This window comes from Alligator sinensis, unplaced genomic scaffold (assembly GCF_000455745.1).
Source record: "Alligator sinensis unplaced genomic scaffold, ASM45574v1 scaffold5_1, whole genome shotgun sequence".
Classification (NCBI taxonomy): Eukaryota; Metazoa; Chordata; order Crocodylia; family Alligatoridae; genus Alligator; species Alligator sinensis.
Window position 1 is genome coordinate 1,679,784 of NW_005842213.1, and position 17,763 is coordinate 1,697,546.

The following is a 17,763-nucleotide window of genomic DNA, read 5'->3' on the forward strand; positions in this document are numbered from 1 at the left end:
GGATATTGCATATTTTGGAGCCATTTGGAGACCTCTCCTGCCCCTGGTAAAAATTAAAGCAGCTTCAAAGACAGCTCTAATATACTTTCTGCATGAGAAAGAGAAAACCGTTGTAGAAGGGTGTGCCGCTCCAGCTGTGCCTTGGCATCTGCTGGGGGCTGGGAGCAGGGCCAGTGCAGAGACCCTAAGATAGTCAGGAGGCCTTCTTCACATACAGTTTTCTGGGGGCTGTTTCTGCTGCCATTAAGGTCCCATTCTGCTGCTGAAACTGTGCTGAGAAACTGGCCTGTGAGAGGAAAGGAGGGGAGGATGAGTCAGGGTGCTGAGGATGCTGAGGGTCAGCCAAGAGATACGAGTGAGGTGGAGGGTCTCAAGGAGAGGAAGGGGGTAGGAGAACAAAGGAGACCAAGGAGCAGCAAGAGAAGAAAATGAATGCGACAGTGGGAGAGGGGAGCAGAGTGCACCGGTGAGACGGAGCCACCGGTCCTCATTTGCATTGGCTGCACAGTGCTGTTTACACTGCGCAGCCCTATTACGCTGATGTCATCTGTCTCTGCTGGAATAAGCCGGCAATGACTTCACTGCAGCGAATTCAGCAGCCAGAGCGCCGGGCACTCCTCGAACCACAAGGCACATCAGAGCCATAAACATCTGTCTGGCACATCCACCCCCTCTCATACCTTCACTCAAACAACAACAGCCTAAGCTGACTGAGGAGCCAGCGTGCACCAATCACCGGAGCTGCCTTTGTTTGCTCAGTTGTGACTCAGGGAATATGTGGGAAGAGAGGAATGGAGGTGGATAGGTGGCGCTGACCTGGGATGCATCCGAGCTCCAGAGACCAGAATTGCTTTGGGATCCAAATTTCCCTCAACTGGCAGGTTTCCTAGATTGGCAGGGCCAGCTCATGCACTCTTAACAGATCCCTGGACAGCGGGTGAACTGTAGTGGAGGGGAAGGCAGTGTGATGTCACTTGTGAGGAAGGAAGGTGCGCTGGTCAGGGGGCCAACTCAAAACCCATGCACAAATCCCTACCCTGAGACTACCCAATCTCTTGGTATGTCACTGCCCCATCTATAAAACTCCTGCAGCACAGGAGTGTGGTGGTAACAAATGTGTTGAAAAAGATGGTGAGACCCCGAGGTACCACTGTAATGGGGCCCGTATTAGCATCCCAGGGAGAAGCCCCATCCCAAAAGACCTTTTAGTCTGACTCCTCACACTCTCTGATTCTGAGCTGTAGAAGTCCAGCAGCCAACTTCTCTGTCCTTGTGAGGATTCATGTCATCCTCCCAGCACCTTTTGCTCTGTCACCATTCCTGGTCTGCCTGCCTGGGCCTTGCATGTGTCACAACTCTCTTTGGCTCCCCAAACTCCTCTGCCATGCCCTGCCCTCTCCACCTTTAAAACCCACCTCTGTCCTGGTTTCTATAGCAAAGTTGATTGTTTCAGTTCAAAAAATCCCTTTAGCTGTTCCACAGTCCCTCATGCCTGCGTCCTTGACTTTCCATCTGTCCATCCTTGGAGTCTGTAGGTGTGTTAGCACTGCTGCCATGGGCTTTTCCAGCCTTGCATGTTTCTGAGTCCACTCTGCCCACCTGCTCCCACTCACACACTCGAAGACCAAAAATGCGTGGGTGAGTCCTTCATGGCCTCCATCTTTGGCATGCAAGAGTGGCTGCTGGGGGCAATCACAGAGCAATCTCACTGGTACATTTCTGGGCTGGGAACACAGGTGTAGGTAGTGGATGGGTTGTGCTTTGGAGCAGCCCAGTCAGTATATGGCAGTGCCACAGCATAGATGTGCCTGTGAGGCCCCTGGGGATGCCCATCTAGAAAGTGTGCAGCCCCCCTGGGCACTATCCCTGACAAATAATCCTCAGAAACCATCCCTCTGTCTTGGTGCCTCTACAGGTCTGCAGTCTAACTGAATGGCAGGCCACTGTTTTTTGACCCACTCAGTGAGAGATTAGGATGAAGCCCACAAACTCATTCCCATGTCTGACCTCCAGCCCAAAACCAGAGCTCAGGCTCCAGAGGCAGAAGGGGAGTCTCTGCCCCATAGCAGTACCCAGCCGAGAATGACAATCTCATGGCTTGGTTGTCCCAGCCCACTTCAGCTAAGTTGTTAGATTGCAGAACTGTGAAGGAAGCTGACAAGGGCTGTGTCAAAATGGCATCCCAGGGTCCCAACAGATCTCAATAGCATCCAGATCAGCAGGGATCCAGGTTTTCTGTTTCCCATGGAAAAACAGAGAAAACCATGGATTTCCTGGTTTTATTAGAGAAAATGTGGATTTTCTTTTTTAGCAGAGAAACCTGTGGATTTCCCCCTTTTGCAAAGAGTTCTGCAGGCTGGCTGAGCTCCAGCCTGTAAGAGCTGTTTGCAATAAGGGCGGGAAAGCACCAACCCTGCCTGGAGGGGCAGGGGGAGGCAGAGCGGGAAGGGTGGAGCCTGAGGCTTTTAGTCAGTCACAAGGCCTAGGTCAGGCTTGCTTTCCTCCTGGAGCCTGTGAACTGATAAGTGGGGCTTTCAGGGGGCTGGGGGGTTGTGGGGCAGGCCTGGGGTGGAAGCTGGCTGGGGGCTGAGGGAGCAGGCAAGTGTTGGGGAAATACACAGAGTGCCTGGCTTCCCTTAAGGGCTGCTAGAGCTGCTTAGGTTTCACGTGCCCCCAGCCGGGCACTCTGGCCGCGAGCAGGGAAGTGTTAGGGAAATACATGGAGTGTCTGGCCAACTCTACATCTCCCTGCTCGTGGCCGGAGTGCCTGGCTGGGGGCAGGTGAAACTGAAGCGGCTCTAGCAGCCCTTAAGGGAAGCTGCACATGGAGGTGCCAGTCAGGAGCTGGGAGATGTGGAGCTAGCCGGGTACTCCATGTTGTTCAAGCTGTGGGCTTGAGCTCTCTCCCTGCTTCCCTCTCGCGGGGCTGCTGTAGCCCCGCAGGTGAGACTCGGGGTGGCTGGAAATTGTGGGGCCACACCGGGATCTCCTTGCCCTGCCAGCACGCCTCCTGCACCTGCTGCTGCTCTGAGTGGCAGAGCCCCGCTTCCCTCAGTGCAGCCCTGGGTGCAGGAGGTGCATCGCTGGGGCAGGCACAGTAAGCAGCTACTAGGAGATCCCTGCATGGCTCCTCTGTCCCCAGCCACACCGGATCACAGGGAGGGGAGCAGGGTGGCAGATCTGCCACCCTGCTCCCATCTCCACAACCTGGCATGGCTGGGGACAGAGGAGGCACGTGGGGATCTCCTAGAGGCAAATCCCTGCCACCCTGCTCCCCTCCCTATGACCCAATACAGTTGGGGACAGGGGAGACAAGCGGTGATTTCCTAGCAGCTGCTTGCTCCGCATTGCCCCAGCAATGCACCTCCTGCATGTGGAGCTGCACTGAGGGAAGCAGGGCTCCACCACTCAGAGCAGCAGCAATCACAGAAGGCGCAGTGGGGAGGCAAGGAGATCCTGGCATGGCCCCACTGCTCCCAGTCACCCCGGGTCTTGCATGTGGGGCTACAGCAGCCCCGCGGGAGGGAAGCAGGAAGAGAGCTCAAGTCCACAGCCTGCCTGTTGTACAGATCTGGGGGCATGGGTCCCCTTTGCTCCCCAGGAGTGCACGCAGCTGCTGGGAGCCAGCCCCACCCCTGCCTGAGTCAGCAGCAGGCAGCAGTGGTGGGGGAGCCGGCTCCGTGCTTCTGCTGCAGCTGCCTTCTGCTGGGGGCAGGGAGCTGTGGACCTGGGTCCCTGGTCCCATAGCCCTGACAGCTGGGGCCCTTTCCAGCAAGGCAAGTGGGCAGGGGCTGTGGGTGGGGAGCAAGGGGCATAAGCAGTGCTGGGAGACTGTTGTGAGGGCAGAGGGGCACCAGCAGGGCCAGGGGGGCCTTTAATTTTATCATGGATTTTTGGGTTTTTATCAGAGAATTTGCAGTTTTTTATCACGGAAAACCAGGATCCCTGCAGATCAGATACACCCACTTCATTGGGAAAAACATTTATCTTCTGACTACCAACCTTGGAAATTCAGCCCACAAGATCAAGCTGGGTTGCTTCCTTTTCCAGAATCATTGCTAGTAAAGCTGCTGCAGCATGAATTCTTTCCCAGTGATACCTGTGTAGCCCCAGGCCTTTTGAGATCTTGCCCACATGTAACTGATGGTCCCCATAATCATTGCGATAACAATGCTCGAGGAGGAAGAGGACCAAATGGTTCTTCCTCAAATGCAATAGCACAGCAGGGCTCACTGTGGGCAAGGAGTAGTGGAAAGATCTCTCTGTTGCTAGCATAGAGCAACTGTGGCTCAGAAGGCCCCTAGGGGGCAAATAAGATGACACCTTTCTTATGAAGTCCTGTGTAAGACAGGAAGCCCACTTTAGTTTGGCATCCCAACTGAAATCACACATGCTGTTTGCACAGGAATGGCCTAACCTTTGGTGTTTCTCCAGCCTTTTGCAGGAGGGGCACTGGCAGTGCTACCACGGCACCAAGCAAGTAATACAGTTGGGACAATGAGGAAAGTATCGTCCATTGTACAGGAGGGATAACAATGCTGGGAACATATCTGATCCTCAAAAATTCTAACCATGGGATGTTTCTCTGGTTTAAACAGCCACCTTGACAATCAGATAATGTGCTGATTGCTCAGTAGAATGCTGAGTAAAAGGTTTAATAGGTAACTTGGGCCATACATTCCCTGGCCCCAGTATAGGAGGCCTACTTAAACTTGATTGGCTAAAACTCAGTTGCAGGGTTAGGGAATGCTGAGGCAAGAGACTGAGTCACAGGGGGTATGGGCAACATTTGAACAATGGTTAAGGGTTCATTACAACATCCAGCCTGTTGGAACCCCTTATCTTGAATGCCATTATACTTTTCCCAAGATGACTGGTGGAGATCCTCCTCACAAATCTCATAAACCTGCTAGGTAATTGCCTTGATTTTGCTCCATTTATGATGTGAAGGTATAAGACCTTCAAGGAGGGGATTGATGGCTATAAAATGGTATTTAGAGGTTTGCTTTTGGGAATTGGCTTATAGGTAAACTAGATATTGCAGTAGAACAATGGTCCAGGGGAATGGCAAGGGTTAAACAATTTCTAAAAGTCTGTTTGTGACAAAGTTGCCTTCAAGGTACCCTGTGTATGACCCAGATGAGCAGCAAGCAGATGCACAGGCTGGGAAATTGAAGATTTGTACCACAGTGTTCCATAATAGAGATAAAGGACTCTGCTGTGTTGGCCAGGTCACAGTGCCCAACTGCAGGGCCCTTAAGATTTCCAGCTTTGATGAACAGACCAAATTAGGAGAAACCGGTAAAAGCGCAAATTAGGATGTGTGCATACGATGGGTTTGTGAAGCAAAAGAATATGCTGACAGAACAGAACGTGAACAGTATGACAACCACAGGGAGACCAATCAGTGAGGCCCAGGAATGGAGAATCAGAGGGGAGAAAGGATACAAAAGGAGGGATTTCAGAGCAGCAAAGTGTCCCCGAGAGGGGAACCCAAGGCCCCCATGGATAAAAGCATACCACCAGCCCATCTCACCCACCCCACTGGGTGGGGGTAGGCCTCAACCTCTGACCTCCAGGCTGTTGACATCTGACATTCAAGAGAGAACCTCATGGTGAAACGCATGTACTGACCAAATGTACCTTCCCTCTGTGAACCCTGGGATGGATAGATATAGAATTGTTTCCATTATTCTTATCTGCTATCACTGTGTATCAATAAAATTTGCCTATGACCGAATGGAGAGGTCATGGTCAGTCTGAGGGTTTGTGTCCACCCAGAACAAAGTATCTGGGTCATAAAGCCAGTGCCAACAGCTTGCAGAAGTCCTAGTCACCAGCATGCAAAGAGGCCCAGTTGCTTGGATAAGGGCAGAACACCAATACTGGGGCCTGCAATTAGCTTGGGTTAAAGGCTGCATCTGGCCAGTGGAGCTGTAGCATCATGCCCCTGGTGCTACCCATAGGTCTTGGAGTGATCCACAGGCAGCATGTAAAGTGTGTTGGATGGCTCTGGGCACTGCACAGGGCATCCATTATCAGCTTGCATCTCGGGGTGGCAAATCAATGGCTGCAAGCAGCACAGCCATGGAGTGGCCACGCACTGATTTGGGGCTGTGTTCCATGCAGTGGCCACTTTGGGGCTCCAGAGCTGTGGAGCACAGCCTTGTGGCAGAAGTGGCTCTGGGGCCCCGTAGCACAGCCAGGGGGCAGCTGCAGCAGGACCTCACTGCCACGTAGTTTCTGCTCCATATCCAGAATGTGGGGCTGGTCTGTGGGTCCAGACCAGATGAGGCAGGGTGAGACCAGATGAGTTTGCTACCCCTGGGTTAAATGTAAGGGCAGTCCTGGCCATACGTGATGGCTTCAAGGACTGCCTTTGGCAAGTCAGATTGAGACCAGTCTTGCACTAAGCCAGCTTCCAGCATTTCATTTTGAGGTAGAGGATCGTATTAATGTGTTTCACATAGTGCCATGAAACCTGATTTGGCAGCATTTCTCCTTGTCCAGCTCCTGCCCACACAACTGCTTTCTGGCATGGAGCTGACAAGATCCCTCCTGGGGCTATCAGGGAACGCAGAGAGCTGAGGTTGAAGTTCTGGGGCAAACAAAATACTCAGTGGTGAATCCTCAGCTGGATGATTTGCTCTTCTACTAGAATGTGGCTTTTAAAAAAGATAAATAAAATATCTTTAACGGAGAGAAGAGCAAGAGACACAAACCCCATCCTGGGGGCAGTGCAGACAGATGAGTAATGGGGCCCTCTGAGTAATGGTCTCACCAGCCAGTTCTGAGTCACTGAATAAACAGAACCATCCTGGAGCCATTGAGATGGCTATTCTTAACTGTGCTCCCTTTCCAAGAGATGTCCCAGAAGGGAAAGCGGCAGCTTTGAAGTGGAAGGGGAGGGATGTGGAGGAGGGTTCATTTTTACATCATTCAACCCCTTCTGTGGTTTTATGGCCAGGATGTGCTCAGTGCACCTTCACTCATTGCCTACTCATATCGACATACCAGGTACAGAAATTTGCTGATGCTTCTTGGATTAGCAGAGTTGGTTCTCTAGCTTAGGCAACTGGTTGAGGGGAGAGCTGAAGCTTTTAGGTTCAGAGGCCCAATTTTAGCCCCTGCAGATCACCCCTCTGGGAGCATCATTACATTATATTTATCCCAAGGCATGACTCTGCCACCCATACATCAGTAGAGGTGCACTCTACTGTACAAATGAGTCCGTTGATTTAATTAGAATGTTCCAGTTTGTGGAAGTACCTGAGGCACTATTGGGTCCTTCCAATAATAATAATATTCCAATAATAATAATAATAATATTCCACTAATAATAAATCTCTCCAGGCAGGGACTGAGGAGGCACCAGGCCACATGTGTATCATCGCCCAAATGCCTAAAATAACTGGGGATCTAGTTCTGGCAACTGTCCTCAGGGAGACTCCAAGACCCTGTGCTCACATCAACGGACCAGGCAGTGCCCAGCCATTAAGTGTCTTCGGGGTGGAGGGGTGTGATAACAAAGCAACCCTCTTGCACACATATTGGCTGAAGCGTGGGGTATAGGGTACAGGTACTGTGTGCCCTCTGTGATGTTATGTGTGCAGGTGCAGAGAGGGTGGACCCTTTGGTCTCCCCAACCCAGTCTTCCTAGTCAGCAAACCTGAAAAGTGGGGCAATATGCTCTTTGCTAAATGCTCCAAAAAATAAAACAAAATAATTCCTCCATCAGGCACTGTAGGGAATGGAGCAGCTGAGTAACTGTGTCCCTGCTACAGCTCCAGCCGGGGCTTGTCCAAGTGTGTCTCCCTATTTGTGCTAAGGCACCATAAGGACTCCTCTGTCACCAGAGATGGAAGAAGGGGGAATAAGGTCACTAACATGCAACCAACTTCCAGGCAGCCACCACAGCCCTGTGCTTATTTAACTAAGCTTGCTCTGTTTAACTAGTTCAAGTTTGCATGTTGACATGGCCTAGGACCCTAAACTCACAACCAGCTCCACAGAAGTGGTCTCCCATATCTCTGTTCATCTGTGTACCATCAAATTGCTGAAGATGCAGTGAATTAGCATAAACCAACCTCAAGTGATAAGTGCATCAATCACTGTGCCTAGGCCCTGCCCTAGAAGGGAAAGGTAATGTTTCCTAGCAAGTTAGAAGTGAAAGAAGGCATTTTAGAAAGAGATCTTACCTCCCCATGTAAGCTGAGCAAGGAGTCAACCAGGACTGTGAGCTCACATTCACAAAGGTGGGGGAGGAGGGGGAAATTCTGTAAGTTTTCACTGGAAGATGGAGATACTAGCCTCCAATACATTTCCCTTTTCCAGCCATTATTCCTTTGTTTTGTCTGGGTTGCTTTTTCATTCAAAACTGTTTTTTTTGCAGGAATTCTGCCATGTTAGTTATGGTGTTGGCTGTATCAGTGCAAAATGAGGTATGCAGTTGCCTGTGGCTAGGGACAGACATTCAAAAAGCCTGAGCCTGAATTGATTCAATCTTTGCAGGTTAGTCTAACCTGAAAATCTTGAACCAATTTGGAGGTGAATAGACATTCCCTTTTCATTCCAGAAATGCAGGCACATGCCTGCAGTGACTCAGGCTAGAAGCTGGGGTGCTAAAGCTTCAATCATGTTGAGCTGAAGGGGTGTGTGGCCAGGCCCCAGCAGGACACTTTGATTAGGGAGAGGTTCCCCCACTGCTGCTCCTCTGACCAGCGACAAGGGAGTCAGCAAGGAATTACACAGCATTTATCAGCCCGTCAGTGAAGCAATAGCCTCTCTTTAGTTCAAACTCTTCTTAAACAACTTTTTCCAAGGAAGAAATGGAGTGACTTTACCAGCTACCTGCTGATTAGCTCCAAAAAGCCCTAAGCAGACACTGTCCTGTATGCCTTACACAGGTACCTCTCAGCATCAGCTAGCATACCACATGTTGGCTACAGTCCATGCTGTGGAAGAGAGGAGGGAGGGATCTCTGCTTCAGCAGCAAGTGGAGGAGAGGAATGGGGCAGGGAGAAGCCAGACAGACCTGCTGTGCCTGCAAGTCTCTGCCAGAGCTGCAGCCAGGGAGCAGAGGGGTGGGGCCAGCCTAGCTCTCTGGAGCAGAGAACCCCACCCAATGCCACAAAACATCTGGGATGCTGGAGGACTGTGGTTTAACTTAAACCGGGAAGGGTTCTGGGACACACACTGCATCAACCAGTTTGAGCCAAGTCAGTTAAGTCTGATACTACATTCAACCAGGTTTATCTCAAACTGGTTTCGCCATTTTCAAACTGGTTTATGTACACTGAATGTCTGTTCTATTACAGGTTTAAACCAGTTTCTAATCACTTAAACTGGTTGATGTGTAATGTCTGTCCCTAGCCTGTGTGATCTTCCCCTCCCCACCAGGTGCTACTAGCAGTAAGAAGTCCTGGGGTCAATTGTCTGGAAATTCCCTCTGGAAAAAGATCCAAAACAATCCCCCCTGCAAACACTGGCTTGACCTCCTCCCAGCAACCTGGGATACTAAATTGCATTGCCTAAGATGTATTATTTCCCTTTCTTCAATCAATGAGTTCACTGGGTTTAAAACAAGGAGAACTTTATGGGGGGGGGGGAGGCAGAAAGGAGGAATTCCTGCCTTATCAAGGGCATTTTAATAAAAGTGCTCACCCTAGTCCTCCTCTCACAGCTGTGAACACATTGGTAATGTAGTCAGACAGTGCCCACCTCCTTTATGCCTTACTCATACTTTGTTGTCCAAGGCTGGTGTGGACAAAAATCAGAGGCAGGTCTGTGTCTTGTTCCAGGGACCCTCAAACCTTCCCCAGCTAAAGTGCTTACAGCTCTGGTCCTAGAGGGACCACTAGGCTATAGCTTTCTGGGACTCTAGGCCATGCAGTCCAGTTTCACTTGATACCTTCATGTCACCTCAGCCAGTTGTAGTGAATCTTCCCTCAGCTCCTTCCCTTCCTCACTCCCTACTTTTCTCTGTTCCAGCCCTTAGACATGGAGCAACAGTACACAGGACCATTAGTACCAAATAAAAACTCTCAATTGATATCACTCACTATGATAACTTTGTCTCTCTTACCCAACAACATTAGACTGTAGCTCTTGTTAGGTTGACACTTTACTGGTTTGAAGGACTCAATTACATTTGATACAGTTCTATTGCTTACTCAGTACCCAGTAGGGGCAAAGGCATCTCGTTACTCCCAAACTCATAACATATCTGCAGCTTGGCCAAAATGCCTAACACTCTCTCATGCCTGAAATGCAAATGAGACCTGGCCCATCCAGTCAGTTCCCCATGCTCTTCAGCTCCTGCAGAGCCTCTGACCTAAGGACTTCTCAAGCAGCAAGGAGTTGTTCTTCTCCCAACTCATCAGGTGTCAGTAGTGAGCTCCCTGCTCTCCAGCACTTCACACCACCCAGCCTGTTAGTATTACCAGCATATTGTGGGCAGCTGAGTCTGTGGCATTTTCCTCTTCCTCCCCCCTCGTATCATAGGAGTATTGAAAAGAAGCAAGGGATAGCATGGGACCCTTGTGGGATCTCACATGTGAGGGCAGCTCATTATGCTTCTCTGAGTCCAGCTGGACTGGAGCAATTAGCTACTGCATGGCTGGCTGCATGGCTATTTACTCCCACTTTGTTAGGTTGCAGCTGTGATGCCCTCTTGTCTGCAGGGAGTCCCAGCAGTGGCATGAGCATGGAGAGCCTCCATGTATCTGTCCATGGCTAGGATTTCAAGGGGACTGCTCACAGTCAGTAGTTAGAAACACTGATCCTTCTAGGACTGGAGAGATGCAGTCTAATGACAGAACTAGGAGCCAAGAATTCCCTGAGCTCTAATCACAGCTTTGACACTGACTTGCTCTGTAACCTGGGGGAAATTACTTGACCTTTCTGTTCTAGTTTCCCCATCTGCAAAGCTGAAATAATGGGCACAAGTCTCCTCTCATTTACAGCCATGGAAAATCACTGACTTCAGTGCGGATAATCCTGATCCTCAGGGGGTAAGAAAAAGGAAAATCAGGCATAATAATTACTTCTCTCCTTCCCTCTGGTGCTGTGAAGTTTAGTTCATTTATTTAGTTTGGGGCCTCTCTGAAAGCTCACCAAGCCCAGTATTACTTCTACCTTAGGTCTGACCCACATCATGCAGTGGCCACCCATGGAGGGTGAAAGACTAAATCAATGCAGGGAGAAGGGGTCATGAAAATTATTCAGCATTTCAGAGCCGGGGGGGGGAGGGGGAAGGATTGGGTGTCAAACAGAAACCCACTGCTAAGCATGTCCTTCCAAGGTCTATGTCATTATCCCAGACACACATGGGCGAAAAAGTGGTTGTAGCCTTACTGGGGCACTTGGTAAAAGAAGAGGCCTTAAAGGCTCCCCGGACTGAGGAGATAGCATCTGGAGTCTTCCAGGACAGCCTGTGTGGTAAGCTGTGTGTAAGCTCTAGCCATTATTAATGTTGCCTATTGCTCCAGGAGTGAATATAGCTTTCCAGGGAGTGACTAGGTTTTTTCCTCAGCTGGCATGGAGCTACACTACAGTAAAGTCATCACAGCCCATGGTGAGTGGTATCTTATTTCTGTTGAGCATGAAGCACTGGGTAGTGCCTGCTGCAGTGCTTATTCCAGGAAAAGGAGTTCTGACCTTTTTTCCTTCACTATTTTCTGTTCCAGAAAGGTTCAGCCCTCCACCATCAGCTATTAAGCCAATGTACGACCAAGAGGAGTTGTTCCCTGCTTATATGCCTGATTGTTTATCCAGTAAGCAAGGCAATCATGTTGACCCTGTTCAGAGAGCCAGCCCAACCCAAGTGCATCTCCCTATTTGTGCTAAGGCACCCTAAGGACTCCTCCGTCACCGGAGATGGAAGAAGGGGGAATAGGGTCACTAACACGCAGCCAACTTCCAGGCAGCCACCACAGCCCTGTGCTAATTAAACTGGGTAAGCTTAGTTAAACCATGCATGCTGACAAGGCCTAGAACCCTAAACTCACAACCAGCTCTACAGAAGTGATCTCCAATATCTCTGTTAATTGCTGTACCATCAAAATGCTGAAGACGCAGTGAATTAGCATAATCCAACCTCAGGTGACAAGTGCATCAATCACTGTGCCTAGGCCCTGCCCTAGAAGGGAGGGTGATGTTTCCTAGCAAGCTAGAGGTGAAAGAAGGCATTTTCAGAAAGATCGCACCTGCCCATGTAAGCTGAGCAAGGAGTCAACCAGGACTGTGAGCTCACGTTCACAAAGGTGGGGGAGGAGAAGGAAAATTCTGTAAGATTTCACTGGAAGATGGAGATAGTAGCCTCCAATGCACCAGCTCAGCCTATGGGTCAGATTCTCAGAATGAGTTCCTCACCATTACTAGGCAGTACTCACATTATGGTATGGCCCAGAAGCTCCAAGTGGGTTCAGGGCCTCAGTGTCCTAGGCAATGGTCAGAAATGTGGTAAGGGACAGCCTGGGCCTTGAAGAGTAGGCAGATTAAAAAGAAACATCCGACACCCTTGTTCTGGGTGAGTTCTGTGATGTACTGATGCCCTCAGAAAGAATGAGCCTGTCATTTTAAGAGCATTTTAAGCATAGAAATTGTCACACCTGAGGTTCATCTGATGCTGCATCCTTTCTCTGAAGGGGGCCAGAATTGGATGCTTTCCAGGGTACTGCAAGAAACTGTACAAGAGGCCATAATGAGGTAGCAAATTCTCTGAAATATTTTCCCCTTAACCCCCCTGGCTAGGGTTTGTGTTATGCCCTGAAGCTTTCTTGTTCATTTACAGTCCTTACCACTGTAACGGTAGATGACCTTGTGATCCATACCAATGTCTGGTCATTTCCTGAGTCTTACTAGGCACTTGGCCTCCATGAGATCCAGTGGCACAGACCAGCTGTGGAAAGCATGCTGGAGAACTTAATGGCAGCTCCACTCTGGGGACGTCTGTGCAGGATAATCTAGTGCCCAGCAGTGATCACCAAGCTAGATCTGAATGAGCTGGCTCAGGTGCTGGAAGTGGCGTGCTCTTGTGACCGTGGAACTGTGTCTGGGTTAATTCTCCCACAGTGGGGAACACAGGGTTTATTAGCATATGGCGAGTGACATGCTACTCTTTTTCTTCCGCTTCCAGTACCACAGGTAGCTCAGGTATCCCTAAGCATGGCACTGTTTTGTGCTGTGTAGATATGCTCTATATAGAGTTATGTGGCAATTCATGATTTTATGATGTGGGGAGGTATCTACTCTTGTATGCTGAAGTTAGAAATTTCCCCAGAAGCTTCCTTACATTTTCCCCTTCCACCCAACATTAATGGAAAATCAAACTAACTGCCCTCTCTGGTAGGGACAGGCAGACCTGGACACAAGCATGGGCTAACCAGGTGGCCGACAGAAAATGAAAAAAAAAAATGTACAATTACAAAAAAAAGTTTTAATGTTGCGCATATATGGGACTGGCAATGTCATCAATTGAGAATGAACTGTTTAAAGACATGGATACCACAGCTGTGATAAAGATTTTGCAACAAAAAAAATCATTATCTCTGGCGAAGCGGGGGCCCAATACTAAAAGTTTGCCCGGGGCCGCCAGGAGTCTAGGTATGGCACTGGGGACAGGGCGGTGAGCAAGTTTGATATCAAGCTGTCTTGAGTTACATTATACCTAACTGGTATGAGACCCCACAATTCCTGACAAAAATGGAAGTCAGCGTGATGCAAGTGCTCTGGGGCTCATTGGCTCTGATCCTCTGAATGTGGTACTCTGCTAACATCCCCTCCCAGTGGCAGGATGAATTACACCACACAGGCTGTCCTGGAAGGCTGCAGATACCACAGCCTCTTCCCACCCTACCATCTCCTTAGTTTGGGGAGCCCCCAAGGCCTCTTCTTTTACCAAGTGTCCCAGTAAGGCTACCACCACCTTGACATCATCCCAGACAGATGTGGATTGAAGAGGCCCTGAAAGGGAGCACTTAGCAGTGGGTTGACACCCAATCCCCCTTCCCCCCACCACCTCTGAAATGCTGGATACTTTTCATGACCCCTTCTCCCTGCATTGATTCAATCTTTTCCCCTCCATGGGTGGCCACAGCATGGTGTGGGTCAAACCTAAGGTAGACGTAATACTGGCCTTGGCGAGCTTTCAAAGAGGCCACAAGCTAAATAAATAGACTGCAGCTTGTTTCAATGCCTTCTATATTTAGTACAAGAACATTTATTTATAGGCTTGGCAGCCCTTCTGAATCAATAAAAGCCTGAGAGCTGGAAAAAAGACAGTCCTGGGTTTCTTTTGCAATTGCAGTTGCTGCTATATGGGATGTGACAAATAAGACAGGGTGCAGCCCCAGGGTGTGAAGTGAGGGCAAAGGTGATGGAAGTAGGCCAAGTATAATGTCCATACCCTCCAAAATGGGTGCAAAGACTCCCTCCCCCCGCCCCCCTCACTGGCACCCACATCCCTACCCCACAGTGAGGACATGCTTTGGCACCCCAAGAAGTGCATGCATAACAACATGTGCTCATGTGCATTCCAGCATAAGTGTGGGGACACCCTCCGGCTCCCACCCCACCAAGACCTGATGTAGTCAGAGGTAAAGAAGCACATGGCTCTTGCCATGTACTCTCAAAACATTCACACGCAAGCCAGACAGTTGCATTAACAAGAGATTTCTTTCAACAAGTAGGAGCAGGAAAAGGAACACTTTTTCCAAATTCCAGGTTGAGCTGGGGAGGAAGGGACAGAGCTTGGTAATTCAGAAGAATCAGCCCACCAACCCAACACTGCTGGGAGGCAGATGTTTTAGCTCCTACACAGTCACACCGAGTCCCCAGGGCTCTGGTTTCAGCATTTACACTGGTGGACCCCATGAGTTGCAGAGTCCACAGCCCCCTACTTGCGTTTTCTCCTCAGGCCTTGGGTCACTCCTTCCATCACTGGTAGGAACCAAAGCTTCTCCAGGATGGAGGCTCAGTCCAGTGATTTGATTCTCACCTTCCCTTTGGTCCATGGCACGTGGTTGCAGGGAGTGAAACCAGTTCCTCTCTGTGCCTTAACCTTACAGTCAGAGCAGCCCTGCTCTCCTGCCTCAGTGGTGCCATCAGCATGTGTTGAGTCTTGCTGCTAGGGGAGGGTTGATCTGGCCACACAAAACCTTGCCATCTGGTATCCTGGGGGGTACTGTTCATTCCCTGTATGGCCCTGTCCCCTGGGGGTGGGGACTGCTTACTTCCCTTCTTGACCTTGTTCCCTGTACAGCACAGACATCTGCACTGGGGGGGTGGGAGGAAAGGGGTGCAGCTCCTTCCTTTTCATTTCATTTAATTGCCTGACAGACTACCACCAGCACCTGTGATAGGCAGCTGGAATTGAAACCTCTGCCTGAACAGTTTACACAGCAGCTACTAGCTCAGCTTGAACCAGACACCCCTGGGGTCCACCTGGATCAATGCTGCCTCCTGAGCAGAAGGGCAAAGATTTGATTCTTACTCAAGGAAGGGAGTATGGAGGTCACCCACAGGTCTTCTCCACTCAGTAGCCTGTCACCACCCTGAAGCATAGGGAAGTCATTCACCTCCACTCCCAACCCTTTCAAGGTTACCTCCTTTCCCAGTTACCTGAGCAAAGCTGCACGATATTGCTGTCTAGCGTAACATGCAGGTGCATAGATCGAGAAGGCACGGAGGCTTCAGGCGGTGGTGGGAGGTGCTCTGCATGCAGTGGCAAGAAACAGCCTGCTGATCTCAAACAGCAGAAGCTTGGCAGGCACAGAGGGAATGCTGGCTTGCACGTGCCTACGTTTTGAAGAGGTCAGCAGTTAGGAAAGTACGGTGCTTACATTGCTGCATAATGACAGAGGTCCTGCCAACAGGTGCTGTGCAAGTTTCCCCCATCACCTGCTCTACTAGCAAGCCACCATCTGGCTCTGCAGCATTTCCTTCTGTGGTGTTCAGTGGCCCCCTGCAACCCTGCCAGGTCCCTGATATCATACCACACAAGTCATGAATGAGGCTAGAACACTTCCCTCTGCCCCTGCCAAGTTACATCCCTCTGGCCTTGGCTAACGTGTGGCTGCAAGCCTCTCTAGGCCAGGATGCAAATCCATGCAGCTATGTAGACGTATCACCTAGGAGCCTGTTTTTCTCTGTTTAAAAATCCCACATTCTCTTATTAAAAAACACAAAACCCATTTTTATGCAATTAAAATGAAATGCCACTAGATATAGGTATCAGTTGAACACAATGTTTTATTGATATATTTACAATTTTAAAGCAATTTGGAAGCCTACCAGTACCTCAATCTTTATAATAAAATAAATTATAAATACCTATCTATGTTGGCATTTGATTTTGGTTTTTTTATCATGGCAAATCAGAGCTCCCCCTGCTCCCTTCACCCACCAGGACGCAGGTCAAGCTGTGGCTGTCCCCACTGCTGCTTTGTGGCACTGAGCAGCCCTGATATGCTAGTGTCCTGCCCCTGCCTATACCATTGCCCCTCACTCCTGACCCACAGCCCCAGCAGCCTTGCTGGTGCCCCTCACTTCCAACCCACAGCCCTGTGGCCCTGTAGGTACTCCTCACTCCCTGCCTACAGCCCCCTGGCCCTGCCAGCACCCATCACTCCTGACTTGCTGCCCCCAGCCCCCCAGTGTTTGAGAAAGGGGATGGGTGTGTGTGTGGGGGGGGAAACGGGGTGGGTGTGTGGGGAAAAGGGGTGTGTGGGCACAGGCAATATGGTGGGGGGCACAGGTGTTGAGTATGGGGGTGAGGGGGCACATACCGCCCAGATTTCTGCACCCACAATGGGGTGCAGGGCTGCAGCTGGGTAGGACCAGCTCTTGAGGAGCCACATCCACAGCCCAGCAGGCAGAACCCAGGGCAGGAGGAAGCACTGTGCTACTATGGTGAGGCACCCCTTGCCCACCTGGCAGCGGCGGGGGAAGCAGCTACATGCCACTGTCACACCTCACCTTGGTGGCCATGGCTGTTCACTACTCCCTCCCATGCTGGGTCCCATTCACTAGGCCATGAAGCAGCTCCTGCCCAGAGCTGGTCCAGCCTGGCTGCAGTCCTGCACCCTGCTGTGGGTACAGAAAACTGGGGGTACATGTGTCCTCCCAGCCCCCACACCCCATCACCTGTGCCACCCTGCCCCCATCAGGGCTGGACAAAGGCGTGGGCAAACCAGGTGGCCACCTGGAGCCTGGACAGAAAGGGGGCCTGAAAATAGTGAAAATAATGATTCTTATTATCATTATCTCTGGAGAAGGAGGGGCCAATACTAAAAGTTTGCCCAGGGTCATCAGAAGTCTAGGTATGGTGCTGGCCCCCACAGACTTCCCTGGAGGGAGCTGTGGGAGCTGCTCTTCATCACTGCCTGGCTGTCATGTGCATGTATGCATGCACGTAGCACTCTGTGCCCCATGCGTGCTTCTCCAACCAGCCCCAACCAGCCCCTTGCAGTCTGGAAGACTGCCAGCCTGCATGGGGAAACCTGAAGTTTCCTGCATTTTTCTCCTTTAAAGGAGAAATGCATGATTTTCTCCTTTGGAAGAGAAAATCCTCATTTTTTCCACAACAAAGGGAAAACCTGGATCCCTGCATATCACCTTGCATTGTGGGTATTGGCAGGTACACTCTTGTGTGACTGGAACTAGGAAGCTTCCTTGAGCTCAGGTCCTAGGAAAGATGCACCTCTTGGAGACAGAGAGGTGTGTGTGTGTGTGCCAGAAAAGGGGCTCAGGCCCCTGCTCCCT

The 17,763-nt window shown here is 50.4% G+C and overlaps 1 protein-coding gene across 1 annotated transcript in view; it reads right to left on the minus strand.

Annotated features, from left to right (window-relative positions):
- Positions 1-15,685, minus strand: part of MOB2 (MOB kinase activator 2) — a 252,972-nt gene extending 237,287 nt beyond the window's left edge. The window contains exon 1 of the mRNA XM_025207908.1: positions 15,622-15,685. Coding sequence (XP_025063693.1) covers positions 15,622-15,670 — 49 coding nt within the window. The 5' untranslated portion in view covers positions 15,671-15,685. The remainder of the gene's footprint in view (positions 1-15,621) is intronic.
- Positions 15,686-17,763: the final 2,078 nt, after the last annotated feature.